The sequence below is a fragment of the Pleurodeles waltl genome, chromosome 7 (assembly GCF_031143425.1).
Source record: "Pleurodeles waltl isolate 20211129_DDA chromosome 7, aPleWal1.hap1.20221129, whole genome shotgun sequence".
NCBI classification, from domain to species: Eukaryota; Metazoa; Chordata; class Amphibia; order Caudata; family Salamandridae; genus Pleurodeles; species Pleurodeles waltl.
This window is the reverse complement of record NC_090446.1, coordinates 606,473,332-606,488,725: the sequence shown is the minus strand read 5'-3', so window position 1 is coordinate 606,488,725 and position 15,394 is coordinate 606,473,332. Positions and strand designations below refer to the sequence as shown.

General features: G+C 45.0%; 1 protein-coding gene across 16 annotated transcripts in view; it reads right to left on the bottom strand.

The window, feature by feature from the left end:
- Positions 1 to 15,394, bottom strand: part of UIMC1 (ubiquitin interaction motif containing 1) — a 380,703-nt gene that overhangs the window by 136,208 nt on the left and 229,101 nt on the right. For all 16 annotated transcript variants that reach the window (XM_069244540.1, XM_069244534.1, XM_069244544.1 and 13 more), the window contains one exon: positions 830 to 921. In XM_069244540.1, coding sequence (XP_069100641.1) covers positions 830 to 921 — 92 coding nt within the window. The remainder of the gene's footprint in view (positions 1 to 829; positions 922 to 15,394) is intronic.

Sequence of the window (15,394 nt, the reverse complement as noted above, 5' to 3'; positions counted from 1 at the left end):
CAATGGATTTCAGTCAAGGTTCGCATGCATACTGGTCAAGGTGGAGGGCTGAGTAGGGGACTATGGGGTATCGGCGCTGTGCCAGGCCAGACGACCGACTGTAAAATTGAGAGGCCAGGCTACTGCTCAGTAAATGAGCCCCTGAACCTCACGTTGTGCCCCTTACACTCCCACACTGCTCTTCTCCACAATCACGGACAACGCAGGCGGTAATACAGCGAGCTGTGCGACATCCACCAGCTGGAGGCGAAACCGCCGAAAGCTGCTTTTAATGAGACAGCCAGTCACTGCCAAGTCCTGGCATGGGTGGCAGCAGGAGGGCACCGTCCCAGCAAAAGTCGCTCGCTCCACTCGGTGGGCAGATGGGCAGGGTGCTGGGCTCCATTAAAATTGTGCACAGCAGGCTGTGTACACCAAGAAGGACATTAAAGCATGCCCCCCCTCTGAGGAGATACACAACACTGTAGGAAATAATGGAATCATGCCACCAAAACCAATCTTCTTCGACGGTGATCGAGATATCCGATTTCTTCACAGAAGAGGCGACGACACATCCTGATAGTAGCGCCCAGCTCAGCCCTAATCGGCCTAATTTCCTTAATCGCCGTCTGCATGTTTGAAGATAATTGCACACAACGGGATCACCAAAGACCAACATTCAGCATTAACATTACAACTGCTGTTTGAGCGAATAGACCTCACCCAAGACTTGCCTATAACAAAAACAACTTTAGAAAGAGAGGAGACGAGCTGTATTCAGAGGATGGCAGCGTGGCAGTCAACTTGTAGGGGCAGGACAAACTTCTGCTAATATTGGTAGGCCTCTTACCTGGGCAGACAGTCACTACCTCCTCCTTTTGCTCCGGAGTACCGCCAGCCCCTGGGGTCTCTTGAACTCCACCACCGCTCAAGTCCGAGGCACTGTCAAAAGAAATTAAAGTACTCAGAAATGCACAGACTGCTTACTTTGTGCTGGTGCTTGTATGCCGAGGCTCATTTATGGGGACTAGGACCATGGACGTCATTTAGCTGCGACCTCTGGCTTGCCCTTTGCGACCCTCGTTTTAGAGGTGGCAAATTCAGTGCCAGGAACACAGTGGCAGCTCGTCCTTATGGACGCCAATTGGTACACGGCTCGCTTTGTTTTCTGACTTTTTTTTTTACACTAATAGTGAATAGTAATATATCACCCACTATTAGTGTAATAAAAACATGAATATGCCCTTCCTGGCAGCCGAGGTAAGTAAACATGCTTTAAAATGTATGTTTTGTGCGTGCTAGCAGGTGAGAGTGTGTGTGTAAGTGTGAATCTGTGTGCATGTGTAGGTATGTGTCTGAGTGAAAGTGAAGGTCAAAGGGCTCGTGATGTCATTTCCGCTACTCCTGGCATTTTGGCGAATTGACGTTCATGGCTAGGACGTGTTTTTCTTCATCAGGCTTGTACCGAAAACAAGCGAGAGAAAGACAGAAAAGAAAGAAATAGGAAGAGAAACGCAGCGGGAGAACACAGTGATGACAAAACCTCATACAGTGAGAAAGAGGCATGAGGTGGAAACAAAATAAGGCATCCTTCATTTTAGGCAACCGTCCCATTCGGCAGCGGGCTTCCAAATAAAACGTCGGGTCTTTGCGCTTACATTTGTTTTAATTCATTACCGAACACGCACAACATATAGCTATCTGGCAGGCCAGAACCACTCACAGGAATCACGCTAACACTCCAGAGGAAGTAAAAACGTTGCTTTTTTCTTGTAATCCGTTTAAAGTATAAGAGAGAAACCCCGGGGCCCACCGCACTGACAGGGGTGCAGGCTGGAAGCCTGTTTGCGAGTCAGAGGGTAACTTGATATCTTGTTTACAAAGGCACCAACGAGGAGAAAGACCAAGCCATAAAAGACAATGTAGGAGGCTAACTTGATATCTTGTTTACAAAGGCACCAACGAGGAGAAAGACCAAGCCATAAAAGACAATGTAGGAGGCTGGACTGGTTTGTAGTGGGTACCAAGGGGTACTTACACCTTGCACCAGGCCCAGGTATCCCTTATTAGTGTAGAGGGGTGTCTAGCAGCTTAGGCTGATAGAAAAGGTAGCTTAGCAGAGCAGCTTAGGCTGAACTAGGAGACGAGTGAAGCTCCTACAGTACCACTAGTGTCATAGGCACAATATCATAAGAAAACACAATACACAAATATACTAAAAATAAAGGTACTTTATTTTTATGACAATATGCCAAAGTATCTCAGTGAGTACCCTCAGTATGAGGATAGCAAATATACACAAGATATATGTACACAATACCAAAATATGCAGTAATAGCAATAGAAAACAGTGCAAACAATGTATAGTCACAATAGAATGCAATGGGGGCACATAGGGATAGGGGCAACACAAACCATATTCTCTAGAAGTGGAATGCGAACCACAAATGGACCCCAAACCTATGTGACCTTGTAGAGGGTCGCTGGGACTGTAAGAAAACAGTGAGGGTTAGAAAAATAGCCCACCCCAAGACCCTGAAAAGCGGGTGCAAAGTGAACCTAAGTTCCCCAAAGAGCACAGAAGTCGTGATAGGGGAATTCTGCAGGAAAGACCAACACCAGAAATGCAACAACAATGGATTTCCAGACGAGAGTACCTGTGGAACAAGGGGATCAAGTCCAAAAGTCACGATCAAGTCGGGAGTGGGCAGATGCCCAGGAAATGCCAGCTGTGGGTGCACAGAAGCTGCCACCGGATGGTAGAAGCTGTGGATTCTGCAAGAATGACAAGGGCTAGAAACTTCCCCTTTGGAGGATGGATGTCCCACGTCGTGAAGAGTCTTGCAGAGGTGTTTCCGTGCAGAAAGACCGCAAACAAGCCTTGCTAGCTGCAAGGGTCGCGGTTAGGGTTTTTGGATGCTGCTGTGGCCCAGGAGGGACCAGGATGTCGCCAATTGCGTGAGGAGACAGAGGGGTGGTCCAGCAAGACAAAGAGCCCACTCAGAAGCAAGCAGCACCCGCGCAGAAGTGCCGGAACAGGCACTACGAAGTGGAGTGAACCGGAGCTCACCCGAAGTTGCACAAGAGAGTCCCACGAAGCCGGAGGACAACTCAGGAGGTCGTGCAATGCAGGTTAGAGTGCCGGGGACCCAGGCTTGGCTGTGCACAAAGGAAATCCTGGAAGAGTGCACAGGAGCCGGAGTAGCTGCAAAATACACGGTTCCCAGCAATGCAGTCTAGCGTGGGGAGGCAAGGACTTACCTCCACCAAACTTGGACTGAAGAGTCACTGGACTGTGGGAGTCACTTGGACAGAGTTGCTGAGTTTAAGGGACCTCGCTCGTCGTGCTGAGAGGAGACCCAGAGGACCGGTGATGCAGTTCTTTGGTGCCTGCGGTTGCAGGGGGAAGATTCCGTCGACCCACAGGAGATTTCTTCGGAGCTTCTAGTGCAGAGAGGAGGCTGACTACCCCCACAGCATGCACCACCAGGAAAACAGTTGAGAAGGCGGCAGGATCAGCGTTACAAGGTTGCAGTAGTCGTCTTTGCTACTTTGTTGCAGTTTTGCAGGCTTCCAGCGCGGTCAGCAGTCGATTCCTTGGCAGGTGAAGAGAGAGATGCAGAGGAACTCTGATGAGCTCTTGCATTCGTTATCTAAGGAATTCCCCAAAGCAGAGACCCTAAATAGCCAGAAAAGGAGGTTTGGCTACTTAGGAGAGAGGATAGGCTAGTAACACCTGAAGGAGCCTATCAGAAGGAGTCTCTGACGTCACCTGCTGGCACTGGCCACTCAGAGCAGTCCAGTGTGCCAACAGCACCTCTGTTTCCAAGATGGCAGAGGTCTGGAGCACACTGGAGGAGCTCTGGGCACCTCCCAGGGGAGGTGCAGGTCAGGGGAGTGGTACCTCCCCTTTCCTTTGTCCAGTTTCGCGCCAGAGCAGGGCTGAGGGATACCTGAACCGGTGCAGACTGGCTTATGCAGAGATGGGCACCATCTGTGCCCATCAAAGCATTTCCAGAGGCTGGGGGAGGCTACTCCTCCCCAGCCCTGACACCTTTTTCCAAAGGGAGAGGGTGTAACACCCTCTCTCTGAGGAAGTCCTTTGTTCTGCCTTCCTGGGCCAGGCCTGGCTGGACCCCAGGAGGGCAGAAACCTGTCTGAGGGGTTGGCAGCAGCAGCAGCTGCAGTGAAACCCCAGGAAAGGCAGTTTGGCAGTACCTGGGTCTGAGCTAGAGACTCGGGGGATCATGGAATTGTCTCCCCAATGCCAAAATGGCATTGGGGTGACAATTCCATGATCTTAGACATGTTACATGGCCATGTTCGGAGTTACCATTGTGACGCTATACATATGTCGTAACATATGTATAGTGCACGCGTGTAATGGTGTCCCCGCACTCACAAAGTCCGGGGAATTTGCCCTGAACAATGTGGGAGCACCTTGGCTAGTGCCAGGGTGCCCACACACTAAGTAACTTAGCACCCAACCTTTAACAGGTAAAGGTTAGACATATAGGTGACTTATAAGTTACTTAAGTGCAGTGGTAAATGGCTGTGAAATAACGTGGACGTTATTTCACTCAGGCTGCACTGGCAGGCCTGTGTAAGAATTGTCAGATCTCCCTATGGGTGGCACAAGAAATGCTGCAGCCCATAGGGATCTCCTGGAACCCCAATACCCTGGGTACCTCAGTACCATATACTAGGGAATTATAAGGGTGTTCCAGTATGCCAATGTAAATTGGTGAAATTGGTCACTAGCCTGTTAGTGACAATTTGGAAAGAAATGAGAGAGCATAACCACTGAGATTCTGGATAGCAGAGCCTCAGTGAGACAGTTAGTCATAACACAGGTAACACATACAGGGCACACTTATGAGCACTGGGGCCCTGGCTGGCAGGGTCCCAGTGACACATACAACTAAAACAACATATATACAGTGAAATATGGGGGTAACATGCCAGGCAAGATGGTACTTTCCTACAGACAAGCCATTTCCAAACTTGATTTCTGATAACCCTTTCTTCACTGGAGCCCTGTCACAATTCACTTCCACCCCACGAGGTGTCTGCTACCCCAAACCTATTAAAGACACACACGTGCCACGATTATACTTTTTATTGGCATTATAATGACATATGTATTGCACTCACCAGAAAACGACCCGTGACAAACATCAAGAGTGGCGCAGGTTAACCTTAAACAAGGCTGGCATCAAACTTAGATACAGGTGGCAGGGGTATCGTTTAATAACTAATCACGAACTTCACATCAAATCTTAAAGGATACCCAAGTCGAATGGGTAAAGTCGGAATATAATATGGTTGAAACAGTTTACACTTGAGTGAGACAAGCGTCAGGACAGTGTGAAGTGGTTTCGTGCAAGCTGTATCACGTGGTTCTCCTTGAGATCCGGTGTCTTTGCGGCCCAGGTGAAAACAAAGCTGTGTGTGCATCTGTCAGAAGCAGATAGTATGTCACTTACCAGGGGCGAGGGGCGTCTTGGAAAGGAGGCATAGAAGGCGAAGAATCTGGTTTGAAGGAGTGGCAATGAACCTCACCGAAATGCAAGAGCAGGTTTATTTATCTCTCCTTTGAGAGGGCACACTCTCTCTTCAGGCATCCCTTCAATGACTGCTGATCTAGCTGGTGTCAAATACATTTTTTCAGCATACAGGGCCAGATTATTTAAATTGCCTGTGAGTGTATGCTTGCACCATGGTACATTTTAGAATCGTATTACATATTGTAATGTTGTGTGGTTGTGGCGACGAGTCTTGTTTCGCAGCTGCTATTTTTATTTTCTACTCAGAGTCCAGGTAATTTGCTCTGTGTGTGGCAAAACATATGGACACTGAAATTTAGGGATGACTCTCCTGCAAACTCTAAGAAAGCAGAGAACCATAATAACTTCTACATAGTTAGCCCTTAAATGTAATGTCATTAACACATTTGGGACATTCGATCACAACTGAAGGGAGTGGAACACGTGTCCAGAAGGAGGCGGATGGGCGTACCCCCAAGAGGGGTGCAAGGTCCTGGCAAGGAAAAGTACTGCAGCAACTAAACAAACGTGTTTGAAAACCAATAACAGTAAGCCGAAACTATTTTAAAGAGGAAGAGTGCACATAGTTATAGTGCTTCAAATGTCGAATGTTATAAAAAAAAAAATTAAAAGTAAATTGAAGACTAGCATTTCTCAGAAAATATTCGACCCCTTTTCTACAATGCCTTACCCGGAAACCCACTATTCCCGTCAAAGATCAATTGGCTGCTTGCTCAAATAGTTTTTAATTTCATGTTGTGGATTAACTGTGAAAAAAACAACAGACACAATACTTCTTTAAGATTCCTGCGATAGCCTAAAACCTGCTAGCGACCTCTTCAATGCTCACAATATTTCACACTGCCCAAACGTACTGTCAGGCATGAAAAAAAAACTAGTAAATATCACCCGCATATATTTATTGAAGGAAATATCTCCAAGCTCAACTACTTATTTTGCGAGTCAATATTATTTGTCATTTCAGAAGGCCTGATCAAAATCTTTTATTCAAGGAGGATTCGGCATAAAACATTTGAAAATCAATCCAACAGACCAAAAGGCAGGCCAAACACGTGCTGCCCTGCTTCTCTAGCTCCACAGACCACCACTCACCCTCTCTACTTCAGTTTCTTTTGTGTTCTGCCAGGCTAGAGCACGTAGGATAGTGGTTGAACTATGAAAAGAGAGGTGGGAGCATCTGAACTAACTTGTATCTGAACGTATGCCCCAGCCACATGTTCCTGCAGAGTTCTGAAAATATTCCAAGCAGGTAAAACCTTAAGATTATGGAATCAGCACTCTCCACAAGTAGTTGAAATATCTTTCACCAAAACTGCTTGACAGATGTAGCAGATGTTCAATGCACAGCAGAGCCAACGGTGTGAGTTTTTCACCTAGTAACAGCGGTTCAGGCCACTATGCTGAATAGAAAGATTCTCACATGCTTACGTGGATTTGTATACACAAAAGCATGTTTTTGTAGAGGAAAGATATACCTACCACAACCCCAGTGGGGATGAAGTCTTTAATTCACTAAATTAACCTGAGCTGAATCCCTTGGTAGCGATGGCACAGAGCAGACAGGCTTAACTTAGAGGCGATGTGTAAAGTATTTATGCAGTACCAAAAAACAAAAATAATTGCAAACCGGATTAGAACAATAAAGTAACATTTAAACCAAATTACACCAAATGACAAACATCAAATAAGGGGATCCAGAGATTTATTTTTGCAAGTTTTAAGTATGAATAGCACCAAAAAGAATAACATGACAATGATTTTCAATTGTTGCGGTAGTCTGGGACCTGGGTGCAATTTGACACTGTTCATGATGGAGCGCAGGCAGACACACCAACCAGGTGTGTCTTTGTCAAACATTTTATTTTATGACTTTAGTCCTTTAAGTCCCAATCCACAACAGGAGTATACTTCTAGAGCCCCCTAGGACCTTGTGGGAGGAACTTAGAGACTCACAAGGTGTCATGGAAGAGCCCAGCAGCAGCGTTCAGGCTCAGTCTAGTTGCCACTGGTGAGCTGAGCAGCTGCAGAAAAAGGCTACTTGTAGCTGTTGTGTCCATGCAGCCTTAACAGAAAACCAGTCTTTTGACACTTGGTGTCCACTTCTTTGTCGTGGGTACAAGAGAGAGCAAGTCCAGTCCTTCAGGTGCCACATTTATGCCTTGCATCAGCTAGTGGGTAGTAATGACACGGGCATGCCCTAACCAATGGGGGAAAAGTTCCCGGAGAAAACCCTACCCACATTGGGCATCTTCAAAATGGCAAAAGTCTTTGGCCACCTAAACTTGGGCTCCGAGGGCTAGGGGTGTGTGAGGAAGATACTAGTGTCCTTCCACATCTAACACCAAAATCCATTGTGAAGCAACCACAGTATCCACAAAAATCCCAGAGACAAAATTCTGGTGGGACTAAGCAGGTTCTTCAGCAACCAACCAGTGGATAAACCAGATTTTTTGGGGTATCCAGTCTTTTCCTCTAAAGAGCACCCCAGGGTCATATGTACAAGCTCAGCAGACATGTCAAGCAGCATTTGACATTCAAGCAGGATTAAACATTAATGTCAAAAAGAATGTTTCCAGCCCCATGTTCTGTTATGTTCAGAAGAGTTATCTCTGCCCTTTAAGGTCAGCCTACTATTCGCTCCTGGGATTCACTTCACAACTTTTTCACACCTATTCAAAAGCAAATTATTGGCTGGCAAAAGTACAGAGAGCACATGCAAATGTAGACTCTAGGATCTTCAGGCAGGAAAACAAATACTTTCTAAAAGTTACTTTTCCTTCATATTTAATAGAAATCCAACTACACAACTGAATTGCATTTTACATATCTATTAAAATGATTGTATCATTTTTTTCTAGCCAGTCCCTTTCCCATGATACACTATTAGGATGTTTTTAGCTATACTCTGTTTTTTATATAGGAGAGCTAGGCCTTCAGCAGTAAAAAGTAGCTTTTGAATGCTAGTCACTCTAAGCATACGTTAACATTAAAATCCTATGTGCCCTTTCAAATAATATGCACTCCTGCCCTGCGGACGTCTAGGCCTATAAAGTGGTACCTCACTATTATCTGAAAGGAAGGTTTTGATACTGTCAAGAGGGTTTATGATGACAGGTCGAATAGCAGTTTTTACAAAGTTACAGTCAGGATACACTTGTAAGCCGAAAGTCAGGTTTGCAATGCCATTGTAGTGAATGGCACAATAGGTGTGTAACGGGTTCTTTATCTCCGAGTGGAAAAGATATTGGAATAATTCGATAGGCGCAGTTTGAGGGGGATAAAATATTTATCTGTTATTAAGGTTGGCTTTTTATCTCTTTTTGTTCCACAGGTTAACTTCCTGTTACGTTCATCCAGTACCCCTTTCTCTTTCTCAGGCTCTGTTCGTGGTCCCGCTGTGGTCTGGTCCTGATTTGAAGGGGTTCCGGTCTTGTCTCGAGTGGAAGTAGCAGAAGGTTTCCCAAAATAAAAGCTGAACGGAAAATAGGTAAGTAAGGTCTATAGCGGGTTAATAGGGGGTGAGGGTAGGTATATGTGGGTTGTGGTGGGATATCTTTCATTCAATTGGTGAGCGTCACCTTCCCGTGAGGTTCCTAGGTTTTCTCCCCTTTCGGGAGTTTCTTTCTCTCTTCTCTCTCTCTCTCTTTTGGGCTTTCCGTGAGGTTAAATGGGGGGTGGGGGGGGGGATTACTGTGGCTGTCCCCGTATCACAGGGTTTCCCCTTCCTTGCAGGACCTTCACTCTACCCTCCCTGTATTCCCCTTTTTTTGCCCCTGTCCCCCTTAACCACTTAGGCAGGAATTCCCAGTTTCGGTACAAACGTACCTGTAGGGGCCACGCCCCTCCCGGGACGTGGGCGGCTGTCCCGTGGTCTCCCGACTTTACTTCGGCAGGGGCGGGAGGCGCCCTGGGGTTTTTCTCCTTCCCTCGCGGTTCTCCTTCTGCGTCAGACTTCGTTCCGGCGCTCTTCGGTTCTCGGCTTTCACTTTCTCTCCGTCGCGTTCCTCTAATCTCCTCCGTCTCTCGACTCTCGCTTCTTCCGAGTCCGTTGTTCCTTTCTATTTCTCCTGCGACGCTTCCTACGTCTGACGTCATGCCCCCGAGGCTTTCTCACGTGCCCCGGGGGTATGTCAATTCGATCCCTGTAGCCGTACTGCGACCGGCGTCGACGGACGCCCGGCTACAAGGTGATGCAGCTCACTGGTGGCACTTAACTTCCACATACCGGGAATACATTGTACCATATACTAGGGCCTTATAGGTATATTAGATACACAATCTTGGAGTGGCAGAGGGTGAAAGACTGGAGTGCCAAGATGGAGGAGCTGATCTACAGAGATAGGGGGTTGCTCAGGTAAACATGCAAAGATCTCGGGGGCCTGGTGGGGCTAAGAAGAATGCAGGAACTCATGATGGATGTTTTCTGTTTTACAATTCTGTGGGGTGGTATGCTTTTACAATGTGGACTGCGCTGGGTGATGGGCTTTGGTGGGTTGTTTTACCATGCCATACAATTCAATAAAGTCTGTTATTAAAAAAAATACCAATTAGGAACATGGCAATTTAACCATGTTTAAAAAGGGAGCACAAGCACTTTACTACTGGTTAGCAGTGGTAAAATGCACAGACCTCTAAAACCAGCACAAATATAGGTCTAGCAGAGGGTGAAAAATACAGGGTGACCACACAGTAAAGGCAGATTTCCTACACCAGCATTAGATACTCCATGACTTTAGTATCCACAACTACAAAGAAACTGTGGTAAGTATAAAATACTGATCTTATCTTGACTGCAGATTTGGCCAATTTAATTAAATTCATGAATGCGATTATGATATAAGGGCTAAGCTGACCATGAACATTTTATTTTGGTCTGAAATGGTGTCCCGATGTAAATGAGGACAAGAATACTATAAATGTAAATGAAAATCATTGGAGTATTTCTTGATAACACTGACAAACTTCTGTGAATTGGCAGATTCTCTGAACCAATGTAAATTACAACCAACCAGGCAGTAATGAGTGTTTTAGTTTGGTTGTCAGCTTGTAATGCGTTCACGTTATTAGTAATATTGTTACTCAAGGAGTTTTGTCAGTTAATCTAGGGTAAACCAGAAAGAAAAGCAATACTATAATATATATAATCAAAATTACAATTTTTGATCAGGTTAAACAGATGGTTTAATCCATCCAGTTTTACTCCTTTTCTTTTATACTGGGTCTGCACTCCCCTTCCCTTTTGGAGTGCATCTATAACCTGACTCCCATCTTCCATGTTGTTTCTTCCTCAACAATATTACCCAATGGGCTTTCAAGCTTCTTTTCTCCTTGTTATTCTAACACTTCTAGAAAGAGAAGCAGCGAGGGCAGGATTTCACACTAATTTGAAGACATACAGGAAATAAAACATAGACAGTGCAATGAACACTAAGATCATTTCAGAGGGTCAGCATCTTTGAGAAAAGTAAAATGTTAGTTACCCAGTAAGCATCTGTTTGTGGCATGTAGTACTGTAGATTCACATACTTAGCACAAGTCTGCATGGGAATCTACAGCTCTACATGTCACAAACATATGCTTACTCGGTAAGTAACGTTTTCCGTTTGATGGCATATATGGCTGTAGATACACATATTTAGGACAGACTGTAAAGCAGTTTCCCTCCTAAAGCAACAGTTAACATGTGTTGGTTGAATTTGTTCAAAATAAAGTTCTGAGACCTGGTTGACCAACATTTGCTTACTGACAGACCACATCTACACAATGTTTTGTAAATATGTGCCATGTTGCTGCTTTACATATGTCAGCTATGGGCATATTTCCGAAAAATGTCATGGAAGCTCCCTTTTTTTTTTTTTTTTTTTTTTTTTTTTTAACTAGAGTGAGCTTTTGGAGGAATAATCAGTGTACATTTGACTTTAGCATAACAAGTCTGTATACATTTTACAATCCAACTTGAAATTGTTAATTTAGAAATGGCCCTTTCTTTATGTGAGTTAGAGAATGCAACAAAAATGTGTTTTTTCGAAATTTCCGAGTTCTGTCAATATAATACATAGTCGCTCTTTTTACATCTAGTGTGTGTAAAGTTCTTTCCACAACCGAGTCAGGTAGGGGAAAGAATACTTGTAACTCGATAGATTGATTTATTGGAACAGAGAGACCACTTTTGATAGGAATTTAGGGTTGGTATGTAGTATCACTTTGCCCTTATATATGTGGAAGAATGGTTCTTCTAAAGTTAATGCCTGAAGCTCACTGACATGTCTGAGTGAAGTGACAGCAATAAGAAATGTGTTTTTTTCAGGATAAGAATTGGAGGCGACATGTGAAGAGGTTTAAACGGGACTCATTAATCTTATAAGCACAATGTTGAAATTCTAAACAGTGGTCGGAGGGACTTAGACAAGATCACTCTTTTGAGGCCCCCTAGAAAAGATTTGATCATAGAAATTTAAAATATGGAGGTGTGTGCTCTATTTTGTAAATATGCAGCGACTGCTGCCATGTGTAGCCTTATGGATGTGAAAGCTAACCCTGATGCATGTAAATGCAGAAGGTAGCAGACAATATTTTAAACATTAGCTATTGAAGGATCAATATGGTTTAAATGGCAATAATGAACAAATAGTTTCCACTTTGCCACCTAACAATATCTAGTAGTGGGTCTTCTTGCTTCCTTAAGAATATCCATACACTGCTTAGATAGATTTAAATAGTCAAACTTTAAGACCTTAGGAGCCAGATCGCAAAATTGGGAGATCTGGGATTTGGATGCCTTACTGCTCCCTGCTTTTGGGTTAGAAGATCCTGCCTATTAGAAAGTACTTGGTGTGGGACTACTAAGAGTTCCACTAGTGTGGATGTCTGGACCATGTGGGAGCTACCAAGATGAGAGTTAGAGACGTCTCTCGAAGTTTGAGAATCTCAAAGGGAAGCAGTGAGACAGGTGGAAAAACGTAAGCAAATATCACTCACCAACTCATCCATAGTGCTTTCCCCTGGACTGTGGGAACCAGGATGCTAAGTTTGGGCATATGGCGTTCTCTGTAGTGGTGAACAGATCTATGTCTGGATGACCCCACTGTTGGAAGAATGGTTTGAGAACTTGTGAGTTGAGTTCCCACTCATGGACTTGTTGTTGTCTCTTGCCGAGATCTGCAAAGTTGTTGTCCACCCCCCTGTATGTACTCTGCTAAAAGGTGAATGTTGTGTTTGAGAACGTACCTCCGGATAATCTGGCATAATTGAGATAGCTGAGGTGACCTTATGCCCACCTGTTTTTGCAGTTAATACATGGAAATAATGTCTGTTTTGATGAGAACCGCCTTGCCCTTGAGATGAGGAAGGAATGCTTTCAGCTGTAGATGAACAGCTAGCAGCCGTAGATGACTGATGACAAGTTTGTCTGGATGACCAATGTCCCTGTACAGTAAACTCCTGTGTATGCGCTTCCCAGCCTGTATGTCCGTTGTTATGGTTCTCTGCAAAAGTGAGTCCAAAAAAATGCTTACCATTTAGAAGTGTTTGAGTTCCAACTTTGCAGAGAGTGACAAGCTTCATGGTTGATCAACACTAGATCTTCCAGCTGACTGTGCGTTTGAGACCATTGATGCGCTAAGCATTCTTGCAACAGGCGCATACGGAATCTAGCACAAAGAACTAAGGCTATGCATGATGCCATGATTTCTAGAAGGCACATAATACTTCTCACTGTTATCAGCTGATGAGGCTAAAACTGTGGAATAAGTGTTTGGAAGGACTGAATTCTTGCTGTATTAAGGTAAGCTACCCCCCGTGTGAGATGAGGGTGGCTCCCATGTAGGGTTTATCTGGAGTGCTTACAGGTGGGATCTGACTGCATTTATTGGGCAACCTTGCTGGTGAAGTAGGTTTATTGTAGTTAAGTGTGTTGGAAACACTTTTGATGAGTTGTACTCTTGATACGCCATGTTTTGCCTTTGTAGATGGGCTGCTACTACCGTTAGGCATTTGGTACACATCTTTGGAGCTATGGTGACTCCAAATGGAAGCACTATGAACTGAAAGTGTTGTCCATTTAACAGAAACCTAAAGTACTGATGGATGATGTGCTGGGTGAACTGAAACGTGTAAGCCAGCTCAACCATAAAGCTGCCTTGTTGTAGTAGCCGAATGACATCTTGAAGAGTGACCAGTGCTCTGAGAGAATGAATCTGTTTAGGGGTCTGAGGTCCAGAATTGGTGTTAGAAAAACACATCCTTTTGGGGATAAGGAAATAAAAAGAGTATAGCCCTTTGCTGTGTTGGTGTAATGGCACAAGTTCTATTGCTTCTTTTTGTAGAAGAGCTTGGACTCCCTCTTCGAGCAACTGCTGATGGCCTGTTGACAGTCTGTAGGTGTGGAATGAAACGTTTGGAGGTGTGGAAGCGAACTGCAGGCAATCACCATGTTGGATAATATCCAACACCCACTGGGCAATGGTGATATTCCGTCATGCAGTAGAAAAACCTCTAGAGTCTTCCCCTGACAGGTGTAGTGTGATTGGGGGGAAATGGTGGGAAGTCAATGTTTTGTAGCAGTCCCTGATGGTTTGGAAAATCTACCCCTACCTTGGTCTCTAGAATATTTGCCTCTGTAGGATCCTTTACAGTATCCCCTAACCGATGTGGTCTGTGACTAGGGACGCTGATATGAGGTGGAGGTGTCTGTCGATGTGATTTTTGCTGCTCCGCAATATGGTTGAGCGACGAAAAGTCCTTTGTTGGGCAGGAGTTTTTAATGCCCCCATAGCTTTGGCCATCTCTTTATCATTTTTTATTTTCTCAAGTACAATATTGACTTGAGGGTCAAAGAGGTACTCACCATCAAAGGGAAGTGCCGTGATTTTTGATGCACTTCCAGCTTAACCCCTGAGACCTTAAGCCAGGCGTGCTATCTGATAAGCATGCTAGTGTTGATGCCTCTTGCAGATTAATCGGCTGCATCCAGGGTGCAGCAAATTGAAGTATTCACAAATAACCTGTCCTCTGAAGCAATCTCATATTATTTCTTCTTGCATTTTCCTGGGAGGTGTTCCCTTTTCCTCTCTGTTGCCACTACTAAAGATTCAGGTGGTAATTGAGCTTTTATATTGGGTCAGTAGGGGATGGCTTTTAAGTCTGGCCAACCCTTGGTGTGATAGCTCGGACTTTGACCGGTTCCTTAAAAATGTCAGATGAATGTTGCAGCATGCCTTTAAGCATGGGGGGATATTGTGCCAAGAGTTGTGATGAGGAGAGCGCCTCGAATAAAAAATCATCTTCGAAAGTTTCAGAGTGTAGTTGAACCTTGTGGTAATTAGCCGCTCTACATATAACCTTGTGATATGTGGTGGTATCGCCTGGTGGGGAAGGTTTTGCTGGATCCAGATCTGTCTCTGTATGTGGGTCTGTGTCATATGTCCCACAAATCGTCCTGGGGAGGACTGGAGTATTAGTCCCCAGTATCCTGGTGGCCCCTGTCATCCCTGTGTTCCCTAAAAGAATGAATGAATCTCTGCGTAGAATAGTGCGTGTTGACAGGAGGTGAGGGTGGTGGGGAGTGCCTGTGAAGCCACAGATGGTAGCAGTGGTTGGCTGATGGGTGGTGGACTGGTGGTCTTAGCCATTCTCTTTCTATGATTTGGTGTGTATGGGATCTCCAAAGTATCCTCAAAACTTTATTGTCTCTTGGCTGGCTCTTCCTTTGCTTGAGGAGGTGTAGCCAGGAAGTGGCCAGTGGCCGGTTGTATAACCAGCTCTTTTTGTCTAGAGTCAAAATGTTCCTGTAACTGTTGAAGAACGGGTTCCACAGGTTCAGAGCTGGCCGTCTGCTTGGAGATGGGTGT